The sequence below is a fragment of the Brachionichthys hirsutus genome, chromosome 20 (genome assembly GCF_040956055.1).
Source record: "Brachionichthys hirsutus isolate HB-005 chromosome 20, CSIRO-AGI_Bhir_v1, whole genome shotgun sequence".
Classification (NCBI taxonomy): domain Eukaryota; kingdom Metazoa; phylum Chordata; class Actinopteri; order Lophiiformes; family Brachionichthyidae; genus Brachionichthys; species Brachionichthys hirsutus.
In genome coordinates, this window is record NC_090916.1 from 5,110,018 (window position 1) to 5,136,630 (window position 26,613).

General features: G+C 44.3%; 1 protein-coding gene across 1 annotated transcript; it reads right to left on the reverse strand.

The window, feature by feature from the left end:
* Positions 1-613: 613 nt before the first annotated feature.
* On the reverse strand, positions 614-25,916 carry bcl11bb (BCL11 transcription factor B b). The gene is made up of 4 exons (XM_068753573.1): positions 25,780-25,916; positions 17,954-18,337; positions 1,402-3,447; positions 614-811 (listed from the first exon to the last, which is right to left on the reverse strand). Exons 1-4 carry the CDS (start codon positions 25,841-25,843, stop codon positions 762-764), a joined length of 2,544 nt encoding a protein of 847 aa, XP_068609674.1. The 5' UTR covers positions 25,844-25,916; the 3' UTR covers positions 614-761.
* Between the last annotated feature and the right edge of the window lie 697 nt (positions 25,917-26,613).

Here is a 26,613-nt window from a genome sequence, read left to right on the forward strand (position 1 = left end):
ACACTGCAGAGACTAGAACACACACCGCTAACACACATATTGATATGAATTTCATTTGAAACAATTTTGTGGAACGCGGAAAGTCAACCTGGGTCAGAGAGAGAGAGAGAGAGAGAGAGAGAGAGAGATAGAGATAGAGAGAGATGCCACACCAGAGGGAATGATTGAGAATGATTTTGTCACAACTGTTGAAGTAGCTTTCGTTTAACAAATCGCCTTTGAGTATAGCGTGTGATTTGGGGCAAGATAATCAAGTGGATTTGAAAAAAGCAATAATGAACGGTAGTTAGACTTATGTACTGTGGATGTTGCAAGCAGCTGGTCTTCTGATTGTAGAATGTTAGGCCATCTTTCACGTACAGTCGGGGCTACTTTAACATTTATATATATATATAAAAAAGAAAAGAATATATTTACAAACAATTAAGAGGACTGCTTTCCTTCTCACAGTTATCACAAGTAGTCTTAATTTATTCAACATATTAAATATGATGGTTTAATCCTACATTGGGAATGTACTGAGCATCAGTTAAGGGTATATCCATTAAGTGCAACCTTTATTTATGTCCTGACTGAAACAAGGACAGCAATACAGTAACTGCATTTTGATTTTTTTATTTATTTATTTATTGATGGGCCAATATTTAAAAAAAGAAAATGCAAATTACGTGAATAAATTAAAAGTAAATATCAGGTCTCTAAGACAATGATGGATTTTTTTTTTTTTTATCCATTGTGATGTTTTATTGTCAGGCTGACATTCAGTGCTTTCGGCCTGTGTGAGGGAAGGGATTGTAGTCCGCTGCTGCAGCTAAAAAAATGAAAGCAAATATTTTTACTTTTAAAAGCTAAGTGCTTCACACAATTTTACTCTCACATGATAATAAGCTTCCTTAAAGGAACAACGCAAGTTTGCAATAAGGGTGTGTTCTTTCCACTTATCTATTTGCTTTTTTTTTTCTTTGAAAACTTTTGAAACTTTTAGCACATTTCAAAACTAACTCCATATGAAATCCCACAAAGATGTACCTACACATGCCAAATATCATTACAAAAATCCAATAAATACAGAAATTATTGCACAGTAGAAAGGCTCCGTGGATTCCTAACTGATAAAATCCTCAGACAATATTGCCAAGAAACACCAAGTTGGGCATTCCAGACAAGTTCTCATTAAAGTTTCCCTTTGTTTATATTCTCAGGTGGCAGTTTCTGTGACAAGAAAAAATATGAACATTAATTAGTCTTTAATTTATCTTTTTAAGGGAGAGATTATCCAGTCAAGCCGCATAGCTGAAGAAGTGGTTATAGGGAGTTTGTGTGTGCGTGTGTGTGTGTTTGTATTTTCTTGCATGTATGCAGAAGTGTTTAGATTGTATAACTAATGGTTGCTGGCTTAACCTCTGTCTGCCTCCTCCAGTTTGACATCACTGTCCATCAAATGTTCGCCGTGCCATTTCTTCATGTGTTTCTCCAGCGTGCTGTAGACGCTGAAGGGCATGTGGCAGATGTCACAACGGTACACCTCCTTCCCAAACTGCCCGTGGGTCTTCATGTGGCGCGTCAGCTTAGAGCTCTGGGCGCAGGCGTAGCTGCACAGGTCGCACTTGTAGGGCCGCTCCCCTGTGTGGCTGCGTCGGTGCACCGTCAGGTTGCTGCAGTTCTTGAACACCTTGCCACAGTACTCGCAGGTATCGCTTCTCCTGTCCTTAGAGCTCGGCGGCCTGCCTGGTCCAGGTCCCCGTAGGAGGTGAGGAGTGCTGCTGCCGCTGCGGCCCGAGGCGCTCCCTCCTTCCATCATCTCCCCGGGTGGGGTGGAGAAGCGGAGGCTTCCAGTCTCTGAGGAGGAGTGCTCAGAGGAGGTGGCGAATGGCGACTGACGAGAATCTGTGAATCCTAGGAAAGGTTCCCTAATGAAGTGCCGTGAAGCAGCGTACCCCGCCAAGAGCTGAGAGTAGACATTCTCTGGGGAGATGAGGGGCATGGCTGGGGGGAGCTCCAGCTGTTCTTTTTCTATCTTTATCCTCTTGTTGTTGGAGGGACTTGGGCTGGTGATGGGGGTTGGCCGGCGCTGGAACAGCCCAGGGAAGGAGATTGCTTCAGATGCATTGATCCTGCCATTCATCACAGGCCTGTGGTCCTCCTGCTCATCTTGCTGTCGGTCATGCTCTCGTTCTTCTCTTTCTGCTTCACCCCTCTCTCCTCCGTCTCCATTAGGTTGTCTCTCCAGGCTTCTCTTGTTAGGGTTCAGTTTGCGGTGATTGTCCAGATGGTTGAACGGGTGCATGATGCCCACGCCACCGCTGTCATTTACTCTGTGCACGGGTTTGTCCTCCAGAGACTGCCGAGGCCCATTCTCCCTACTCTGGGTGAATTCCTGGGAGTCCTCGCTTAAGTTGGAATCTGGTTGACTTCCATTCCTCAGTTCTTCCTCCTCTTCCTCTTCCTCCTCCTCTTCTTCCTCCTCTTCTTCTTCTTCCTCCTCATTGTCCATCCCCATCCTTCTTGATCCATCCTCTCTATTCTTTTCTTCACCGTCTCTTCCCTCTACTCTGTTTCCCTGTTCTGGAGAGCCACCCAGAGACCCAGGCTTGTTGTGCATGTGTGTCTTCATGTGCCTCTTAAGCTTGCTGGCCTGCGAACAGGCATGATCACATAGATGACACTTATACGGCCTTTCTCCCGTGTGACTGCGTCTGTGGACAATCAGGTTACTCTGGAACTTGAAAACCTTGCCACAGAACTCACAGGATTTGGATTTCCCTGGGGTCTGGTTCTGTCCATGAGCGTCTGGCGGGCTGGAAGATCCGTGCCCCCCCTGAGGGGTGGGTGGCTGTGGTGCGTATGTAAGAAATGCTGGAGGCTTGGCACCAGGCTGGAAAAGCGTGGGACTGAGCAGGCGGTGCATGGGTGGCACAACGTTAGGGGAGAGAGGAGGTGTGGGCCCCCCATTGTTGGTTGTGTTGCCTGCCAGTTCCCTCAGACGTCGAGAGAAGTCCATGGAAGTGGGCTCCATGGGGGTCATCCGCATCACCCTCTCAAAGGCACTAGGGTGCTGCGACAGCAACCCCATCTCCTCGGGGCCCAGTCGCTCGAGGGGGGGTCTAGGGGGTGGTGGAGGACTGATAAAGGGTGGAGTCGCCGGCAACCGTGTCTCCAAATACCCTGGGGGAGGGGCGTGTTCCCTGAGCAGGGGTGCAGCCATGCGGAGGAGGTGGAATGGGTTGTTGGTGTCACCAAAGAATGTGGGGAGTGGGGAGCGAGGCAGGGCATCAGGACATGGTGGTGGAGGCAAAGCCATGCGGGGCGTGAAGGAGCAGTTTCCCGGTTGGTTGTCCAGGTAGATGCGGATGCCGTGGATATTCTGGGCATGCTGAAGCAGGAACCAGGCGCTGGTGAAGGTCTGCTTGCAGGTGGTGCAGATGTAGATGGATGGCTCGTTTTTATCTGTTGGCCAAGAGAAACAAAGTCGCCATCAATAATGGAAAGAAACAATAAGAAGAGGAAAAGGAAAAACAACAACTTTCATGTTGATTAGCACCTTGTGTGAAGTTGATGAAAATAAATCATGCAACATACAATGACAACGCCTTTTTGTTCTCTGTGTCTTTTTTCTCGGGTCTTCCGTGGGCTTTGTCTTTGTGTGTGTGTGTGTGTCTACATTTTGAGTACGTGCTTGTCTACGGGCAAATGCAGATGGCAGGTACTGCCTTGAGGCCACGACACATTATGCTAATTCTAATGTCAGCTAGACTTTAATATACAGATCCATCTCGTCTACTCTGTCATTTCCATATGGAGACAGGGGAGGCAACAAAGGGGGGGGGGAAAGAGAAGAGGAGGGAGGAAGGGTGGGTGCAATGTGGCATCAGAGAAGGAGACGGGAGAGGTGATGAAGACGATGCATGAACGTTAAAGCGTGGTCTTAACACAGCATCCACATGAGCTAAAAGTCTGCATCATGGGAGTAACAGCAAGTTACAGTAAAGCGATTTGTTGTGGCTACACGCATATAAAGTGTACATCACTCATTGACACTGCGCCCTTTTAACTATCATGGCTTAATAACGCCGAATGAATCTATCAATCACTGCAGGACGGCCCTGTCAGCAGTACTCATGAGTCATAACAGCCTCGTTTGGGATTCATCTAATTCAACGCAGGCGAGAGTCGAAGAGGCTTTTTTAGCAGTCTTGTGTTTGCTCGCAAGACATCTGCATCTACTTTATCATCAGCCGCTACCGCAAGTGGAGTCAAGTTGGTACGGTGGTCCCATAGCTTGGAGGGGAAAACAAAGATGGAGAGGCTACTTTTACCCAAAGTCTTATATGATGAGGAAAAGAGCCCTTAAGAAGGCCGGCTGCCTCAAAGCAACCATTGTCGTCAAATGTAGAACACACATGCAGACGCGCACGCAGCAGTCTCCTCTTCTTACTTTCCTTTTCTCCCTCTCTCGTCTCTCGCAGTAACACTTGAGTGCGCACACAAATTCACACACACACACACACACACACACACGCTTGTATCATGCAGAACAGATGAGCTCAAGCTGATGTTGGATCAGTATCTAGTACAGGAAGCTGATTTGGCGGTGTGATTCGTTTGGCTTTCCCCCCGGGGAGACGGGGTCAGAAAAAGTTAATGAGGGGCTCATTCACTGATTCTGTCTGTTTTCCTCTGCTATTAGTGAGGCTCTGGTGTAGCCGTCTCCCTCACTGTTTCTGTGGAGCGGGACATGACCTGACTCCCGCTACTGACTATTGTGTGTGTGCTTGTGCATTTGTGCGGACATGTGGGTGGATGTATATTTGCGTGTGTGTGTGTGTGTGGCGTATGAGTGGGGCGAGTGGCGGGCTGCCTGCCCGTGTTTAGTTTGGCTCGGCTTCACACGGCCGCTTGGCAGCAGAGAGCCGGACAGCTTAACAGCTTGGACGGAGAGAAGAGAGTGAGATGGAAGGAAAGAGGAGGAGGAGAGGTGGAGGGACTTTAAGGACCAGACGTGTTTGGGCACACGCATGGTGATACACACGTATGGGGTATTTACATGCCCTCAGGGAGCAAGAGGGCTCTGTAGAGCTTCATAATCTCATCAGCACGTGACGATCAAGATGAAATTGAGATGTGAGATTGGGACATCTCTCTGGTTGCAAGTCAGCCAATCCGAGACGGCGGGCCCACATGACCTTCCACCCCACCGCTACTACAGCAACACATTAGCATCTTGTCATATCTTACACAGCTGCGCCATATGTTGTTTAAGGAAGCGTGGCGGCTAATAGAGTGGCAGCTGATGGCTGCTGCCTAATGACGGCCAAAGACAGATTTCATCAAATCCCAATCCAGAAAAGAGGTGGGGGAAGGGGAAGAAAAATAGAAGATAGATAGATAGATAGATAGATAGATAGATAGATAGATTAGCCATGTCATGCTTCAGTTTCTGGTAATTATAGTTGTCTGCCTGACACACAAAAGCAAGAACCCTTCCTCTGCTGACCGCCAAGGTCAACTACCAGTTAGAAAAGTCACATTCTCCTCTCCAGGCAGTCACTGTTGCTGGACCTAATCACCCAATTTACTCCGGCACATCATTGGCACACACAGAGACACACACACACTGACACACACTAACCCGACTCCGTTCAGTGATTGTGATTCAGATAAAAGGTTAAATCAATTGGAGTTACAGGAGGATTCTGTAATACAGAGTTGTCTTATGAAGCGGTTTTCAATGGTTTTGGGGCGTACTGGTAGTGGAAGAGCTACCTTCAAGTGGGAAAGTGTGATGCAGCACGACAACTTTTCAGGTACCCCCACCACCACCACCACAAGTGTCCACACAGGCAGACTTTCCCATGAAAAAGGAGAAAACAGTACAGATCTGAGATCATTTTAGGAGGGCAGCTCTTTGTCCTCTACAACAAAACAAGGGCTAAGGGCCAGGAGGCCTGGAGGAAGTTATTAAAACATTGGCACATGCGAGGAGCTGAGGTGGGCTAGTAATAATGCTCTCCTTCTCTCCTGGGTTGTTTTTTTTTTTTTTTTACTAAACCACCGAGCCAATTAACCCACTCTTCAGGGACCAAGATCTGAGCTTTACATCAGATTTTATTCTTTCCAGATTGCCTTTTATAGCCATTATTTTGCCCTAAAAAGTACAAACAAAATGCCAGTGAATGAAGGGGAGCCATGATATTGACTGTTTGCATATGGCCAGAGAAGAAAAGTTGGTGTGAGCTTGGCAGGGTAGTAGACACCAGGCATACGGTTTAGACATGTGGATTTGTGTTTAATTTAGGAATCCACATATGGCTTTCCGTTGGTCTAAGGTTGGACTTTCACGAAAAACACAAGTGCCCTCTGTTGTGCTTTTATTTTGGTACTTTTATTTATTTATTTATTTTTCGAATGTCCTAATCCACAGATAGAATAGGAAGCCCACAGAGGGATGACAAAAAAATCCACAGGGACAACCGTCAACAAAACAGGCGCTTTTGAATGGTTATGCTGCTCACAGATATTAAATCAACTAGAAAGAAATGAAAATCAATAAAAAATCGCATTTGAAATATTGCTTTTCCATTGTGTGTCATTCATTTGGTGTGGTCACCCCCACAGGCCAGAAAACATTACATCCACAGAGTAAAAGTTTCAAGTGCATTGAATAATGTTGCTTTGCTGCAGAAACGGCAAAAAGCTGATTACTAACAAGGAGGTGACTACAAACACTGGAAATATGTTACAGCAGATGCATGTGTGACTAGCGTGAATTAGATGTACAGCTTCTGCATTCCATCAAGGGTGACAGAGCGCCACAGGAACAGATTTGCATATTGAACAAAGCAGCCCCCAGGCTAGGCCACTGGGACACAAATCTGCCCGTTCAGCTCCTCCCATGCACTCTTGCAGCATGCACGCGCAAACGCAAGCCCTGGAGTATGCGAGTGTGCACCTGTCAGGGGTTAGCTGACACCTCTGCTGCTGGCAAAGCAGCTCCTCATTAGCATGGCTGTGATCTAGGGGTCCCCGGGGGTCCCAGCCTCCTCACCTCGCCCGCTTGCCCCCATCCGACACTCACACACACCTCTGCTCCCCTGCTCATCCTCACATCTACCATTCATCCCTCTTCTTCCTCCTCCTCCCTTCACTCTCCTCTGCTCTGATGGCTTTTTTGTTGGTGTGGGTGTGTGTTTGTGTGTAGGGGTGTGTGTGTGTGCAAAAAGTCATGGACATCAAGGCCGCAAGTGTTTTGCGGCATGTTGGGAACTCGGACCGTGCTGCAGCTGCAGCAAGCAGTGGATGACTGTTAAATACGTTTAGAAAAATGAAAGAGAGATAAAGAGACAGAAAGAAGGAAAGAGCCTGTGGAGGGTGGCAGCGGCAGGCAGGGGGTAGGGCTCTCACACAGTGTGACTGGCTCCATGCTAACTGAATCCAGCTTCGGCCTCCAAACCCTATTTACGTGAGTGTCTGTGTGTGTGTGTGTGTGTGTGTGTGTGTGGGTGCGTGTGTGTGTGTGTGTGCGCGCATGTGTGCCTGCAGTTAGTATGACCATCTGAAATACAAAACAGCCTGAGAGAGTTTTTAAAGAAACAGTGCTCCTTAGTGTGTTTGCTGGATCCAAAGCCATGCAAACACTTTTTTCTTTTTTTTTTTACATCCCAAGATTATTTCTTTTTTGCCATTTTCTCTCTGTCTTTTCTCTCACTCACTCACCAGCCCACAGCACCTGTAAATGTTATCTGGTTATTCCACTTTGACCCCTCACGCCTCCTGGGATGCGTGTCAAACGAACAATAAAAGGTATCAGGTTTGTGCAACAACTTGATCACAGGCACATATGCGCGCGCGCACACACACACACACACACTGAGCGAGACCAGCTGGGCAACATAGAGCACGACTGAGGGAGCATGTTGCTGCCATGAAGCAAGTTATCCCGGCTGGGGCATGAGGGACGCGCTGTAGAAAAAATAGATCAACAGACCTTTTTGTCAGTATGACTTTTGGCTCGGCTTCAGGGATAAAAAAGTGAAAGAGGGAGGGGCAAAGAAAAAAATGGTCGAGAATGAAAAGAAAAAGGGAGCTCAATAAAGTGCATTAGCTAAGCTCTCCGTAGCATTTTTCTAAGTCTGACTCATTGCCATCAGCTCCTAACTGTTCCCAGCGTCTGTACTTGTGTGTGTTTTGTGTGCACACTTGTGGGGTCTGCTGTCTGTCATGTGATGCTGACAAGTGTGTGACACTCAAGAATGTATGTGGTTGTGAGAAGATGCAAGAGAGAGGAGCAGGAGTGTAGGCTTGGGAGAGGAAAAAGGAATCTTATGGAAACTAGAGCCTTTTTTTTTCTCTATCAGCTGCATTTCTATCCAGAATTACAATAAAATTACAACTCCTAAAATGTCTCATTGCTCAAACCGTTTATGTCACCACAATGTAGGAATCAATGGCATCATCGCTGCTTAGAACTGTAGGGGTGCGAGCATGAATTAGAGGATAAATCCACCAATGTCAAATAGAATAACTACAGAGTGAATTTCTTTTTGAGACAAAAGGTCCTTACTGATCCAACAAACGCAAAAGAAAACACCAAAATGTTTGCATAGTTGATGGCATCAAAAGACTAAAACGCAGACTGACTTTTGTGGACTCACACAATGTTTGTTTGAGGTTTTACATCCAAATGAGCTCCAGTCATGCCCCTCTCTGACTCTCACCTCGTCCAGAAAGTTAATTTCCTATTCGCTGCCGAATAGGAAATTGACTTTGACATGTGAGTGACACGCAAATTCTGTTTTGTGGGTTTATTAAATTTTTCAGCAGATCAATTATTTTATTAAAAAAAAACCCACAGCACATTAAAAAGCATTTTGTTATATTTTTTGGGCCATATTTTTCTTGAACATTCCTTGATACAAAAGTGAATTGCACCCAGATACATGGAGATGCAGCTCTCCTGTGATAAGCAGGTGCAAAGCTCCTTCGAAGCTGCACCTGTATGTGTGTGTGTGTGTGTGTGTGTGTGTGCATTTAGAAGAGACAGACAATATGAAATAATGAAAAAAAAAACAGGTTACTATGTATTAGCTGTACGCCTGTGTCTTGCATGCATATGTCCACGCTCAGTGTTCGTGTGTAAGGCAACCATTCTGTAACAGGGTGCTATGTTCTTTCAGCAGTAGTAATGGTCCACAGCTGGCTTTTGCCCACTGGAGCCAAGCAGCCAGTCCCACTTAACTTGCAGCCCACAGGAAAATACCATTGTGGCCCTAAATGAAGCAAACAGGCCTTTCCATGCCAATCAGCCCGCTATAAAACTTGCCCCTCACATGCTTTAGACATGGCGTAGGGTTCATTCCAGTTATTGAGAAACAGAACCGGAGCATTCGTGATCTAATTCACCCATTATTCGACAATTACTTTGGGTTAATATCAAATTCTGGCCACTTAATGCACGTGGGGGAATAAACTGCTTTTTCCTCATGCTTAAATACCCGGGAGTGGCATCATTTGGCGACGATTTGCAAGCCGTCTAATTAATGGAAATAACAAAAGAGGAGCGTTTGAAGAAAAATAAAAAATAGGCCAGCGATGTTCAGCTCTCTCTTCAATCTTGGAAAATAGGTTTTCTGAGCTAATTTCATCAAACCGGATATGCTGGATATGGCGGATGTGCTCGGAGCTCTTAAAGTGATGGATTTACATTTTGCTTAAAAAAGCGTAGTGTGCGAGCAAATACGTTTAATCAGGAGGCCGTTACCGCTTGCATATTTGTCTAGTAAATACAAGGCTACAGCCAGGAGGTTGTTAGCTTAGCATGGTGCACAAACTGGAAATACAGACTGCTGGCTGGCCGTTTCCACCCTGTGTCCAGTTATTGTGCTAAGAAAAGCCACACATGAGAGCAACAACGATCTTCTTGTCCAACTTCAGTTTCTTCTGGTTGCCAGGGCGTCGCTTTAATCTCAATATACTGTGTGTAGCTTTGCGAAATCATCAAAGTCTTTAGAAACGTAAAAATGAAGATGAATCTTAATTTACAGTCTCTTGCCAAACAATAAATGAGTTATGAGGAGATTGCAATCACCAAGGCAACATCCCTGTCTTATCTGCAAGGTGGTGTCCTGATCCGTTGGCGGCCGGCAGCTCGATGTTATTTGCGTTACAACGGTCATGGCTCCAGGTGAATTCTCTTCTCTGTTATGGGTCCTGTTGTCGACGCACTCGGATGTGTCAAACCATTCCCATCATCTAACTTCTAATTCTTCACGCACGTCCACTGGCAGCACAACCGTAATCTTCGATTCATCCACCAACGTGCATACCCAGAGTGACATTTTGGGCACGAGTTGGGGTTGACTGTGGCCTCAGCCCACCCCCCCCCCCCCCCCGGGGGGTTCTGTGTGGCCTCTCCCCTCTCTCTGTCATGTCTTTCGTTCTCTTCATTGCATTCTATCTGTCTTTCTGGCTGTTATCGCGTTGATACATTTCCTGCTCTTGGCATGGCTCCTGCATAGCTTATGGTTAAAGAAAGCTTTCATCTTACCCACTGCCTTTAGGACACGCACACACACAAACACACCCACACCCACACTCACACACATGCAAACGCTGGTACGGGCCAGCGCTGCCCCCCGCCAGACCACAGGCCCAGACAAGATTCACTGGCACCAATCACACTGATAACATCTTCGGCATTATTTCATTTTGGCTCGCGCTGCCCCGCTCTGGGGAAGACAGACACAGAGGAAAGGGCTTTCTGGAAAAGTATGAATGATGGCAGTATACAGGGAGGGCAAAGCCCCTTAACCTTGAGCGGTTACCTCCCCCCGTCTGTAATACCATCTAAGGACATGACAGTGCAAGCCCTCTGTCATCCAAGAAACAGACCAGAGCAGATGTCGTGGCTGTTTTCAGATGGCAAGGACATGTTTTTTGAGTTAAAGAGAAAGTCAAAAACACAAGTTGATTTACAAAAATAGAAAAAGGACGGCGCATTTAACAAAACTGCACTCAGCTAAGGAAAACAATTTTCAAGTGTATGCTCGCTCAAAATCTGATTATCGCTCCGCAGATAATCCATCTTTTATTCATTCAGGTTTGGATACATTTGTCTGATATTTCTGCCTCCGTGGTCGTTGCATTCCTGTGGTTCCCACGGCGTTACCTAAAATGTATTTGAAATACTCATCTGTCTTTTCGAATCAGGCGTCCGCGGTACACTGGATAATCCGCAGACCAAGATCACTGTTACCAGATTTCACTGGAAAGTGTGTGACTTTCCACCAAAAAAATAATAATAATAATACAACCCCTCCCTGGGAAAATAATTCACAGCATGCTCTGAGTGTAATCCAAAGTAACGTGGGTGTTGCTTCTGGAAATAGATGATACTGTAATGAAAAAGTTTAATCAAAACCTCAAAACTTGTGCAATCAAAAACCAAAATCTAACCTAAAACAGATTATTTTTATATTCTCTACTGATACATTATTGTTTAAAAAAAAAAAAAAAAGAAGAATTCAAAGTTTTTTCAATTTGGGTTCATGACTGTTCTGCCCCTTTGTACAACGTAAAGTGGAAAAAGCTGTTGTGCATGAAAGGATAAATTGTATATCAATGCCCCATGAATAAACAATATGTTGTTTGCACACTTGATGTTGGTCTTGGCACATCACTGATTCATATTTAGGTGACAAACTGACAAAAAAGGCAGCTTACGTTCATCATGTGTTTGTCTGGGTCCAATGATCTCGCTTAGAGTAATTGCTTGAAAGAAATAAGTGGATAAAATAGAGGAATCGTAAGTGTACCATGAAAGGCTTTCAATATCTCTTGTAGTGAAACAGCCTATAAAAAGGAAAATACAGCCATAAATGCTGTCTCCTTATTTTCTTCTCCCACAGTCCCCACCAATCAAAAGGGGGCACTAATAAGATAAGAGGAAAGGAACAACAACAGAGTAGCAAGTAGGATTACTCCTGTCTGACTGGCTAACAAGCACCATCTCTTTTCCTTTTCACAAATACGAATGGTAGCCCTTTTCCTCCCAAAGGCAAAAACTGTGCTCCTTTCCATTAGAAAAGTGTGAGTGAGCCGCCTCAGTCTGAACATCTTCCCATCTACCCCTGAAAGGCGTAATTTACATGTTACACACTAATGTCTTGCAGACTGTACAATGTAGGAACACACACACAGACTCGTGTGCATTTTATCTGCATATCCTCAGTGAAGACTTGATTTTTTTTTTTTCTCAGAGTGAAAGGAAGGCACACGCGTTAGGAAAGTGTACATACACTGGCAGTCTTATATTTAATTACATTGGCTACTTTGGAAAATATGTAGCACTGATGAAAGCACTTGCTCTCAAAAGTCCTGAATAAGTACACCAAATTATGCATTGATTACAGCTATTTATGCAAAGATCATAAACACATTCGTAGACTCCCACTGACAACCACAGATGCTCATGGTCCATCGCAGCGAGACCACGTAGTTCACGTCGGCGCTTCACACAAAGCACCGTGTTTGTGTGGAATACCGAGGCACCATCATCACTCTCCATGTGTCGCAGGTTTGGGGTGTGAGGTTTCTAATGCTTCTTAAGTTAGGCTGTTAAGGAGCAAAGAGTCCACACATCTGGAAGACACAGTCAGTCGGCACATGCTGAAAGTTAGCGGTGGCGCTCGCAGTCCAAATTAGTGGTGAGTTTTATTCCCCCGCTGTGGTAGGAAAATATCAAATCTGCTGCCATATGAGTGCTATAAAGCTAGCTGTGGAGCGTTTGATGCCTTCATCTGGGAGCCTTTAAGATGTGAGTGTATGTGCATGTGTCTGTGTGTGTGCATGAGCGCGTTTAGTGGGAGATGCAGGCCCTAATGTGAGGCGGGACTCATTGTATGCATTCCTGCATGCACACGGTGAGTGTGTGCCTCTTATCTGTGCGTGTATGCGTGTATGATCAGCTTTCATTTTATCTGTGTGGAGCTTTGAACATGAGCGTGAGCGCACGTTTCTGTAGGTTAATGCGTGGAGTTTAGAGCATGCATGCGACCGCATGTGTCAGGTGATTGTGGCAGCATGCGTGTGCAGCTGTGCCGTTTTAGCGGACCTGGTTGATTCTGTTGGATCGAGCAGACAGACACACTCAAGCAGAGTCAGACGCCCCCTGGGGTGGTCCCGTCTGAGGCGCAGTGTTATGAGCCAACAACTCTAGGGGCCCATAGGCAGGTAGGGACATGTAGACTGTAATTGTACACACATACAGATGTGTATGTGAACCCAAATACCCATTGACAGAGACGCATGAAATGAAACACTGCAAATGCAACTTATTTAAACATATAATTATGAATTTAAGCTGAAGCAACAGCTTTATTTGATAGCTACAGCATATCTGCTAATGTGCTAAACCTAATGTTTGCACCTTTATTCATTTGATAATTTATTATTATTATTATTATTATTATTATGCTGCAGTATTTTTGTACAATTAATTATTTCCGTTTCATTTTACTGTGTATGAATGGCAGTATTGTACAGTTTGCCTGCAGGAGAGTCACATGGAGCATTGTGCAAAAGCCTCTGCAATTGAAAGTACTGAAAAATATTTGCATTAAATGGAAAATAATCAGTCTTTGCTAATTGAGTGAGAAGTGATTTTTATTTTTTATTATTTTTTTAAATGCCTTAAAATAAAAATTACGACTAGTTTGTGTATGGCACTGCTGCAGGACAAAGTATTAAAATATAAAACTATTTCTAAATACAGGTGTTGTCTTTTATAAAATCAATTAACCTGAATAATTTTGACGTCCTGACACATTTTCTACATTTAACTGCCTCTTATATCATTTAATCTGATCTTTTTCCTTTCCCCTTCTAAGAATAAAAAAAGAAAATTCATCATGACTGACTGACATGCTTCAAATATTTAGAATGTTAATGTGTTTTTTTCCCCACACAAAGGAATCAGGAAATATTTGCCACACACTCACAGAAACTGGAAAAAAACACATACAAGAAAAGAGAAAATGTAAAGACATGCCTTACAGCAGACGCAAGATAAATTATCTGGCAAGCATTCAAAACACTCATACAAGAGCATGTAGACACATACAGACTGCACCAGAATGCAAAAGCATGAAAACACATAAGATACTCCTGAAAACGCACGTGCACACGCACACGTACAGGCTCCACCTACACAACTGCCACCATGTAACCCCTAATCACAACCCCAGAGCTTGGACATCAAATGAAGCAAGTTTAAAAAAAAAAAAATCATCAGGAGTAATTAACGCATTTTCATATGCAAATGTGATTAATGCAAAACTACAAAGTCATTATGCAAATCGACTTTTCCTTGAGCCTCTGTACAAATATTCACAGCTCAAATCAGGGATCAGTCTCGCCATCTTTCTTTTTTTTATCTCTTACCCTTCTCCCTCTCCCTCTCTCCCCCCCTCTCTCAGAGTAGAGATAATGCGTAAGTAGCATGTGAAGTTATTTCAAACTCACACACTGTGTGCATGCGTGAATGCGTGTGTGTGTGTGTGTGTGTGTGTGTGTGTTTTCATGCGATGGGCCGGGGCTATGGCATTACACTGCCTGCCTACTGATTACTGGCTGCTTGGCACTGGAGCGAGACAGGGAAGCCGGCGTTCAGGGGAAGGTATGAATATGCAAAAGGCTGATTGCTTTTCATGATTAAAGCCTATTTAATATGGAAATGAGAGCAAGCCAGGTGATTAAAGCAGCATTGGGTGGTGGGGCAAAAAGAAAAAAAAAGATTGGGGAGAAGCAGAGAGAGGGAAGAAGAGAGGAGAGGAGAGATGTGGAATGTCACAGTTATTTAGTAACAGCGGTGAAACAAGTGTCGAACATTATAGATTTGACCTCTTTCGGCACAAAGGTCATCGGTACTTTGGATTTGTTTGGCAGGTTATGTAACCTGCTGAGGCGTTCACATAAAAACTACCGCGACTCATTTTAAAAAATAACACTCTTTGTGGCTAAAAAACAGAAACTGACCTCATGATGTTAAAAAAAAGACCTCCTCCGCACTTCAACACACGTTCACACCCACAAAAGCGTTGCACATGTAGGTGAGATAACCTCTAAAGTGATCATGGGGCCAGGGCCACTGTGGTTCAGTGAAAACAGCAGAACAAAAATGACCATGAGACATTTTAAATGTCTTATTAATACAGTGATGTGCCCAGAAACGTATGAGCGGATAGATGAGATGGAATGGAAAAAAATAAAAAAGGGCTATAGAAGGATGTTTGAAGATGCCGCCGCTGCTCACATGATCGCATGAAACACTGACTGTGTGATCACTATAAACAGTGTGAGCGTGAGACAGAAAATGACAGGCAGACAGGGTGACAGGGTGTGACTCCGTCCTCATGTCTCTAAGTGCTCCGATGGGGCCCTCGCTGCTGTCCTGGGAGGGGTTCACATTCGGGCCAGGGTCGCTTTGTGGTAATGCTAACCTAGCGACAACCTCTCGCTTGCCTGGTGACATGTGTCATTCTTCACAGACGCTGCACACATGTACACGTACACAAAGTTGCGCACGCACACACATTAACACACTCTAATGGAGCCCACACATAAACACGCAGACTGCATGCATCAGCAAGAGACTCCAGTAAAATAAAATAGGGCAAAGAAGGGCCATTTTTCATCTGCACCATGCATACAAAAGGGTGCAGACGTGCATGCTTGTGTGTGTGTGTGTGTGTGTGAGTGTGTGTAGGTGTGTGTGTTCGGAGCTTTTGGGATTGAATGTGCTAGCCTTGCAGCATGCTTGCAGCTTAAGCAAGCAGACTGACAGACAAAGAGGCCAGACAGGAAGTTATAAAACAGAAGCAGGTGAAAATAGAGGGAAGGGGGTTAACAGCTATGCATGCAGCGCAGCTATGTCGTACACACAACAGAACATTTGCATGTGTGCATGGTTTGGAGTTATGTTCTCATGCGTGTGTCCTTCTTCATCACCTGTGCAGCAAATATTTGAACTGCAAAGTTCTCGATTCCACGTGCAAGCAAAGGGGATGATGATGTGTGTGCGAGTGTGTGTACGTATATGCTCGTGTGTGCGTGTGTGTGTTGCTAATACATTGGACTTAATTAGACCTAATAATGTAATCTAATTTGGTTGAAACTCCAGACTGCCTTGAGTGGCAATCTAATGTGTTGAACAAAGCTCTGCTCCTCTCTGTCATTTGGGGCTTCGAATGCCTTCATGTCCTCTTCACTCACTGTCTGTCTGTCTGTCTGTCTGTCTCTGTCAAAGAGGTTGACTCAATCAATTGTTTTCCCTCTGACCAACGGGCAAAATGAAAAAGTATTTTTCACTGCATCAGATGTTTTTCACAGATGCTTCGGGTTTTGTTGCTTATGAAATTTTTGTGACCGAATTCTTTTTGCCAATTAGCAAAGGTCACAATTAAGAACACTAATTGCAACTTTTTCCTAATTAGATAACATGCCAAACAATCACTTTCGTCTATCTTTATTTGCTATGAAAGGACAAGAACTCTACACGGCCCTTTTTATTTATGTTTCATTCGTCGTGACATCTGAAGCTGTGCTGGTGCATCAGCGTTCCTCCCACTGCAGAGGATGTTAAGCACACAGACGCTCGTCGCACATTGACGCTATACATAATGTATGTGCTGATCTTTGCAAACGATCAAAAATAAAATAAAATGGCCTTGATTTGGAATTAGATAAAACATATTGCAGAAATGTTGTATCGTTAAGGATTTCATTTTTAGACAAAACATTTTGCGGAATTTGACGTGCTTTATTAATCCTAAAGCAGAATGCATACAGGTCACAGAAAAATAAAGCAAATTTAATTTCCCTACTAATACAATGGCTTCATATGCATGCTCCAGTTCTTTGTACTGCTGACGTGTAATTATAGAAATAAATTGTACTGAACAGTCTGCTGCCACACACCTTTTACAATCATTACACTGAAATACGTGTAATGTAATGCTAAAAATCTACCCTTTATGGTTTATGCATCTCCATTACCACTATTACCACTTTAAGATACTGTGTTGGACAGTTTCGGTGTTAACTGTAAAACCTCTTGTATTTCCGGCCGGTAACGTCCACCATCCAGCCGTCACCCTCCTCTAACCGAGTCCCTCTTACTGCTCTGGAGTCTTTGTAAACCTGGATAACCTTCCCAGCTCTCCAATATGACGGCGACTGCCTCGTCCGATAACTTTGAACTGGTTTCCCTGCAGCGCATGCAGTCTATGCACCCCCCCTTCCAAAATAAAAAAGCACCCACCCACCCCATAACCAGATGAATGGCCTTGCTGCCTTATTAATCCCCTTCTCCTCACTACGCACACAGTTGAATTTTAATCAGCTTTCTTAACCTCTTTTTTTCATACGCTGCAGGATTTCTCCTCAAATGTGATATACGGTCACACAAGCAGAACTAAAACACGCAAACAGACAGACACACACTAGTGGCGGCTCCTCTATCACCTTTTTCCTCCCGTTTTACAATTGGGTTCAACTGAAGAAGGTCTGGAGGTGTGTTTGTTTAGTGTATGTGTGTGTGTTTCTGATTTTTGTGTGTGGATGTGTGTGCGCCCGCAATGTTTTATTTTTACAAAGCAGTATAGACGTACAGTGCAGCTCTCACTCACTCTAATGAAATCATCCCAGACTACATTAATTCATCCTGAAGGCCACTGTCAAAATAACAAGCAACTAAGATGCTTTAAAAAGACCTATTTATCTTGAACAGGTGAGGGGTGTGTGTGTGTGTGTGTGTGTGTGTGCGTGTGTGTGTGTGTGGGTGTGGTCTTTGCAGCTTCATTTGTGTTTAGGACAAGTGCATCCATCCTGACAAGAGAGAACCCTGCTTATTTGTTCTTTCATCCTCCTTAAAATGCAAAGTGTATTCTTGTCTCCGTACCTCCTCTCTCCTGCTTTGGACAGATCCCCTTTGCCGGCATCAGCCTCCGCTCCACATTTTTCTCTTCACCAAGGGTCACCTGGATGCCGATCTCCACTGGAATGGACCCTCTGCCCAGCTCAAGCGACCTGGCCGTGGGAGATGTGGTAATGCCTGTGATCCCGCCTGTCTCCCCGGGCTTGGAGAAGGATCCCAGTCTGCTTCCAGGACCCCGGCATAGACGTCGCTTGTGCTCAATGAAAACCAGGATATTGCCCAGAGGGAAGTTGGTCTGGCACTGACCACAGGTCAGCAGGTCATGCTCTCCAATGCCCACTCTCTGAGGACTGGGTGTGGATGGTTCCAGGGATGGCGACCCCGCCCCTGAATCATGATTGGATTCTGCTGCAGAGAAGAGGAAGAGGAAGAGGAGGGTATCAAATGTAAATCGGGCATGTATTTTTAAGACATTAAGGAGAAGGGGAAGAAAGACAGACAATGGAAAAGAAACAACAAACAGTGAGGTTTCGCTATTCCTGATAAGATTACCTGATAAATGCCACCTCTTCCACCAACAAGCGGTGATCATTATGTTCATACGACGTGTCGCATGAAACACTCCTGTAATGCTCCTTCATCAAGACAAACACCTGCAGAGTTTATCTGTGTGGAATCTGTGTGGGTGGGACTCAGCACATGTATGTAGGTGTGTGCCTCTATCTACTTGTGTATGTTGTTGTATGTGTGTGCACATTTGTGCGTGTGTGTGGCCAGGAAGCTATTCATCTCACAGTGCAGGCTGGGTTTCCGGCGAGGGCCTTCGCTGCACTAAGCTGTCATATCTAGACGACTGCTTTCACCACATGGGAGCCCCAGCTTGTGCAGAACAAAGTGTAGCGTAGCGGCGGCCACATCCACCAGCATGTGTCTGTGTGTTCGTGTGTGCGTGTGTGGGTGTGTGTGTGTGTGTGTGTGTGTGTGTGTGTGTTTGTGTTTGAGTATCAGAGAATAACTTATGGAAAAGGGAAAAAAATGAGACAGAGAAAAACTAAATAAGATGTCTATTTGTGTGTGTGTGTGTGTGTGTGTGTGTGTGTGTGTGTGTGTAGGTGTGTGTGCGTGTGCGTGTGAATGGAGTAGCACTCAGGTGAGCCCGAACACTGTATTCTCCACAGACAGAAAATCTATAAAGCTAAACCCGGGGTCCTGTTAAGAGAGTAAATCTCATTCTTCACACATCTGACACGGTCATTAATAACCATTACACACACCCCTCCCTCATCCCCTATGGCATTGACTCAGTCCCTCAGCTTAACTTAAATCCCTCATGGACATCCTCCGTTTCTTAACACTACCCTGATGTAAAAGTCTGAGGATGTGTCCTCTTCCAAAAAAAAAAAAGCCCAGAGGAAACATGAAGCTCCAGAGATTGCAGGCACGTCTGAGCGAGCTGCTACCCAGGGAGAGGTGTTGATACCTGGGAGGGGAGAGTCAGCACCTGCCTATCGCTGCTGCTCCTCCAACTCCCCCTCACCTCTCTACCGAAAATAGTCAAATTATACACACAGGGTGTTTTTTCTTTTGTCTTTTCTGTGTCTGATGTGGAGATATTAGAATGTGGATCTTCTTATCTGCCATCTCAAACCATCAGGAAGGCGTTGCTCCTTTAAATTCCCATTTATAACCGTTAATCTCATCTGAGAGTTATGGCCGATTGTTGCAAAAAAAACAAAACAAAGTGCACAATTTATATCATTTCAAACACTTCTTTAAACTTGTGAATCCACCAGCCTCCGGCCGCTCAACCGCCTGCACATTCACGTACACATTCCTGTCCACTCGCTTCGCCCTGGAGTGATGATCCAATGCCAAATATCTTTTTTTTTTTCTAAATGGAGATAGGTTCCTGGATGCCTGCCACATAATTTCCATCTCATAATCTTTGGCGGAAAAGAAGGAACACAAACACATATTTACCTACAGTTCACAGCTTGTGACCGTAATTCACATGAACCAATGTTCCAGATTATTCCACACAAGCCGTGTAAGTACGCTTCTGTGCATATAAGCAGGACTGCGAAGGAGGTCTCTCCGTGGCGTGCTTTTATTTCTGGCATTGACGCAGGTGTCATTGGGTTGACTGACACCTGGGCATTTGAACTTGACTTTCTCCATGCGAGACAATTAGAGTAGAGCCTGTTTGTTAACCTATGGTTGAGTAACATGGCTTCAGGGCAAAAGACAATAAATCAGCTGCCGGTGGCACTGACAGTTCACCACTCAAATTGCAGTCGGACATCTTCGAGAAGCGGCAACGCTGCCCTATAAAGACGCTCACGCTCACTCATTTATCCTGAGGCTCACCCTGGGTGAGGAGAACACAGGTGCAAGAAGGAACTGAACAAGGAATGCTGGCTGTGGGGGTGGGGGTGGGGGAAGAAAATAAAATCAGACATGGACCACAAACACATTTAAATGGAGCTCGCACACACACACACACACACAAGGAAAACACTCTAATGCAGCCTATCATCGTGACAGACATTGTCTAATTCCTCCGCATAAACTCCTGTGTGAGAGGAACATGCTTGATAGGTAAGAGAGTGCAGCAGACGCTCTGTCAAACACGGCATCGTCGAGATGGTGTGATGATAGCAGTGAAGCCAGCTGTCTGGCATGTTACCGCTTTATTTTTCACTCTTGTTCTGACAGAAACGTACATGCAGACTATCCCAAGGAGCTATTTTCACCCAATAGCAGCCCTGCTGCTCTGCTCTTATCGTGTGAGTTAAGTCAGGCAGCCTTAGAGCACCCCCTACCAGTCAGTCAGTCGCTCCTCTGCTGCTGCTGCTCAATGCTCGCTGCCACTGCACAATATATACCAGATGGGAGAGACAGCTGAAGACAATGAGACCCTTTCACTGATATTTCCATTTGTGTTAAAGGTGGAAAAATATCACCAAAGAGCCGGCCAAGGAGGACTAAATGAAGAAACCAATGCGAGAGTCGAGGAACTGTTTCATTTACAGCCAATCATTTTTGTCTTTTCTTTTTCTTTTTTTGGCTGTAACTGTAAAAATGTTTTCCGCGCAGCTCTCGTCAGCGTCACCTTGTAATTTCAGTGTCAAATTCTCTGCTCTCCAAGGTGCAGGCGTGAGGCTCCTCTCATGGCTTATACCCTATAAATACCAGTAATTTGTATTTGTTGAGGTAATCCTGATATCATTCTGTTGATTCTGCTGCAAGATGGGAGCGACACTAATATTTAACGACGCGGTATGCCAAGCTCTCCTCCGCCCTGTGGACTCAAAAGGAAACTATAAAATGTAATTTTGCTGTATTTTATTTTTTTGGGACATTTTACTCAATGACGTAAATTTGATGAGATTCTTCCGAGCAGCGTTAAACAGACACAGTGAAGTATTTTCCACTGACGCTGGAGCCCTGACCTCACACAACATTTTTAATACCGGTTGCACACTCCGTGCTGCTTCGAAGCCCGAATAGGGCCAGGGGCGCTCATATGACAGTCGACCATACTGCATGGGTTCAGACCTGTCTGGCTGTCTTTGTTTTCTCCTTCTACATGCAGAGCTAAAAACACTGGAACACACACACACACACATACACACGTGTGTGTGCTTGTGTGCTTGTGTGTGTGTAAACCCCATAGGGAAAGTTGGGTAAGATTCACGCTGTCATTGAAAATAAATGACACCGGCAACGCTGCAGATGGTTGCAATCAAAAATTCCAACAACAAGCAGCCTCGCTTAGCCTATCCGGTTTTCTCGGCTGTGATTGCCAAGGAAAGCTGCAACAGTGTGTAATGTGTAAGGCCAAACCTGTGTTTTTCATTATTTGATCGCCATTTAATCTGTAGCAGTCTCATTTCTTATCATAAATCTTAGATTATCAGCCTAAAAAGTGAGCAAAACGCAGCTCGGCGGCCGCCTGTGACTTGTCACTCAATGGCTATAAATAACTTGCAAGTTGTGAGGCATAAGATTTGGAGATATAAATCAAATTTGCCAAACAATCTTATCAGATGCAGTAGACGTGCTAATAAATAAATTCTATAGCATTGAAATTGTTATTAAAAGTATTTGATAATATAGAACTATAGGAGGGAGGGCGATTGAGAATAAACTGTGATGCCTCACAGTAAATTATAAATTGCCCACCCGTCATCTCCAGTGAGATTATCATCCGGTTACCACAATGCGTGTGAATATTTACTGTGGGGCTGCAGTGCATTGCAGTGGGTTTCTCCCTCAGCTTTTGACAGCCATATGGTGCGAATGAAGACAAAAACATTCACTTGTTTCACAAGTGGTTTGCCAAATCTGAGACTAAACAGTTATCATAATAAAATACTGATATTTGATTCAAAAATCCTCGTCTACGAAGGCGACCCGTGATATTTAGCACCCGTCCGGTGGTAATGTGTTAGACATTCATAAGGATATTCATGTGATGATTGTTTTTTTTTTTTCTCTTTTAAAGCATGATTTCGAGCTGAATTGAATGCTCAAAGAGGTACAGGCAACATTTGCCTAAACCCCCCCCCCCCAAAAAAAACAAGGGAAGAACGGCAAACTGGAGGTCAAATGTAATGTTTTGTTAGCTAGCGTGTGCATTTACAGTCATTTATGAAGTGATCTGTGTCTTACAGGACATGATGAAGCTATGTGTGTGGGTGTGTGTGTGTGTGTGTGTGTGTCTCATGCTTCCCTTTGCGTGTGCGTTAATTGCACTGACTTTATTGTCCTTTGCTGCATCTGTCCTGTCAGAAACATTTCCAGTACAATGCCTTCTACTGAAATATGCTGATATTCAGGTTCTCTTGCACTTACAGGTAAAGCATGACCTAAAAGCTCGTGGCTGCATGGCTTCAGGCTGAGCCGATCTGAAGAGAATAACCCCTGATCTGACCTGTGGTTGATATAGACGCAATCTTCCATTATTACTTGTGTAAGAAAGACACCTCGTGACTGGCGTCAACAATCGACGCTGGCGTGCTTGCCCTAACCCCCGAGACCGATCCGAAGCATCGATGAAACGTGGAAAAGAATTATTAAAAATAAACAATGACATCCACTGAATTCTTTTTTTTTTTTACTCAATTTCTGTAAGGCTCTCCAACAATAGCGGTGTACATATGCAAAGCTCTCATTATAGACTATGTTGACTCAATCAAATTATAGTTTGGTTTTCCCACAGCTCTCCTCAGATCCTCCAGCCTGAGGTGTGATCCTGGTCCTCGCCAGACCCACCCAGTTTAAGGAAACAGCCCCCAGCGACATGCAGCTCCATGACACTGAATTATAGGTACATTAAACGGCTCCCATCCGTCACAGCTATGTATTGTCACTGTTAATATATCCTTTACGAATAAACATAGCTTAGATGCATTTTTATTTTTGCAAATATATGTCCATCTGTGCACACACACTCGCTCACACGTTCTCACAGACCGGCGAAACTTTGAGACAAACAAAGATTTTATTTTTTTTTAAGTTTGGTCATCGGCTCAAAGTACAGCTTTGGTGTCGAATTTGACCTCCTTGACAATCACAATCAGAAAAGCAAGCAGCGTGTCTACAGCTCTTCCGGAATCTTGTACTTGTGCATCTCCGGTCATTGTTAGTGCTTCAGGCCACATGCAGTTCATCAAACAGCAGACATAGCGTGTATCATGTGAAAGAACAGGTAGGACCAGATTCAGGCCTAGCTTGCCCAGCTTTCTATCATCCCACTGCACACACCCTAATAGCTGCTTTAGCTCAACATTGACCTCTGAACCGAACATCAAACATTTATCAGCGTTTGCAAATACATCAACTTGGGTTATTTTATTTTTTTTAACTGTCAATGCAGTTCAGCCAGTAAAGGCTTCGGGCAAAACAGATGCATCTTGGAGATATTAAAAGTAGCGCCACCAAACTAGAATATATATATATATATATTTTAAATAGATAGATACAGATATATAGATATAATTTTCAAGCTGATCTGTAACATTAATAATCAGTGTAACTATATGTAAATGTCTATAAGCTGTAAGTATCGATATTCAGCTGTACAGGTTCAGTTTCGAGAATAAGCAGGTGGTGCATCAGGTGCTTTGAAATTTTGTATACTAAAATATCAAACAAAATGACCCATAGCCTGAAGGATGGGAGGCAAATATTTAACAGTTAGTCCAAAATTGTACCAGTTTCTCAAAGACAAATGAAAAAAAAATGCAAAACGTTGAAATTATTGTGATAATACATGCAGGTGAGGGTTAGGGTTATGTTAAACACACACACATGCCTGAGGTGAATGCAGCAATTTTTTGCACAGTAGTTAATATATTATGGCGGTGATTAAATAAATGGTAGACATGGACTGTGCCAGCATGGGGGGGGGGGGGGGGGGGAGGGCCCTGTTAGATCAATAGCCAAGATGGATCAATATTTGTCATCTGCCTAAAATCTGCTGACGATGCACCAAACGTTTCCAATTAGAAAACCAACACAGCGGTTAGACCAAACGTTTATCTAGTTTCGGATTGTACTGTACGTTTGAAATTACCGTAATTATTTCAATTGAGCGCTCAATGGAAGGAGGTCGATGAACGAGAGAGAGAGAGAGACGCATGGCATAAATTAATTAGTCTTAATATCAAATGTAACGAGTGCACCGAACCCTTTTCAACACAAAACAGATTGACCAAAAATTACATCATGAACTTCTGCAATAAATTACCCAGATTAGGCCTCAATGAAATTGGATTTAGGCAAAGCAGAGCGCTGGGAGATGAAGGTTAGGTTGATATAATTGATTCAAAATTGGATTACGCCACTTTTTTAATCATATGCCGACGAAAAAAAATCCTGTTTCAGATTAAATCTTTAATCTAATCAAAAAATAAAAACATTTTTTTTTATCATAGCTCTGAAAAGCTCCAAAGAGGGTATGACCAGTCGTTTTAAAAATATAAAGTTCAGATTGTTTTTGTCCTGCGTGTGTGTGAATGTGTGTGTATGTGTGTGTGTGAGAGAGAGAGACAGAGAAAGAGAGAGAGAGAGAGCGAGAGAGCGAGAGAGAGAGAGAGTTTGGGCATGTGTGTGGTGTTTTCCTTTTTGTATATGATTGCAAACAGAAGTCATTTTAATATTCCTCAAATGTTACATACAGTTATAGGACCTTATGTAAAAAAAAAATGGTATAACTGTGTACATGTGTGAGTGTGTGTAGGTGTGTGTGTGTGTGTGTGTGTGCGCGCGCGCGCGCGTGTATTCAAATAAAAATGCCTTTAAATTAATGTGGAGGGTTCCAAGTGCAGCGTCACAAAACAAGTGTGAGTTTTTCACAAGTGAGATGCTTCACTAAGCACTTCAAAAATAAATGCACGCTTGTGCACATGTCAACATTCTTTAGTAGGGGGGGGGGTATATATATTCTGTAATACAATGTTAGCTCACACACATGCGCGCACATCCAAGCGCACAAACTAACACACACTGAGTCAGAAAGTTCCAAACACTTTCTACAAAATCAATTGAAGCTGCAAATATATATATATATATACATTTGCATTGTTAAAAATTTTAACATGTAAAACAATAAATAATTTAAATCCCTACACTTCCTCAAATTTAGTCTAATTATTAGATTTATAACACAGAGCTCGCTTATTTTTCCTTGTTTGGAGTGTTTTCGAACACTCAATAAATAAACGTTTGGACTCAATTTCCAGATCAATGTTTTATTATTTTTCCTTGAAAATGAAAATCTATAATTGAAATGATTTGAATCGATATCAACTATACGTGGACTGTCTTGCAGGAACGGAACTCACCTTGTACGGTCTCCCTGTGCGTCAACGATAAGTGCTGCGGGTTCACCTGCTTGCGGCGGGACATTGCCCCGGCATTTACTCTGGCATCGCCCGGTGAACGGCACTTGGAGTCGGCTTGCACCGTGGTGTCGGTCTCTCTGGGTCCGCCGGTGAGCAACTTTCCTCTCTCTTAATCCCTCTTCTATTCAGTCTTCAGCGGCAACTTGGATGCGCGCACGGAAGGTGAGGAATCGGCACTGGGAGCGCAAATAAGGATGGAAGCGCAGTTTGCTGCATGCACAATGTCCTGCGGAGTCTTCGGAGGAAGCAACACCTGGATTGAGGAAGCCAAAAGTGTAGTTTTAGGAAGCAGTTGTTACGCGCCGATAAGCTGCACGTGTGCGCACACAGGTAATGTTTTTGCAATGATCGTTTTGCAGATAAATATCCCGGACTGCCCACCTCAGAAAAGTCCGGCGCGCTCCACGGGGGGGGTGGGGGGGGGGGGGTGCGTATTGGCTCTTATTATCCTTTTCCTTAATTTTAATGATATGGTTATATCATCTGGGGTCAAGCGGCTGCTGTCAAGTCTAGGATTCCCTACAGTCCTTCCATTTCAGCAGCGGCGCGCTAAATTGACCCTTTGGCACTGACTCCTCCAGCGCGTTTTGGCATCGGCGCGCGGAACGGCGACTCTTGGCTGAGTTGGCAGTAGCCTCGTTGATTGAGAGAGAGAGAGAGAGAGAGAGAGAGAGAGAGAGAGGGAGAGAGAGAGAGAGAGCAGGCGGGCAGACGAGACACCTCCCTCTCCCTCTCGTCCAACAAGCAGTGGTCCAATGTTTCCGAGTTAGCCTC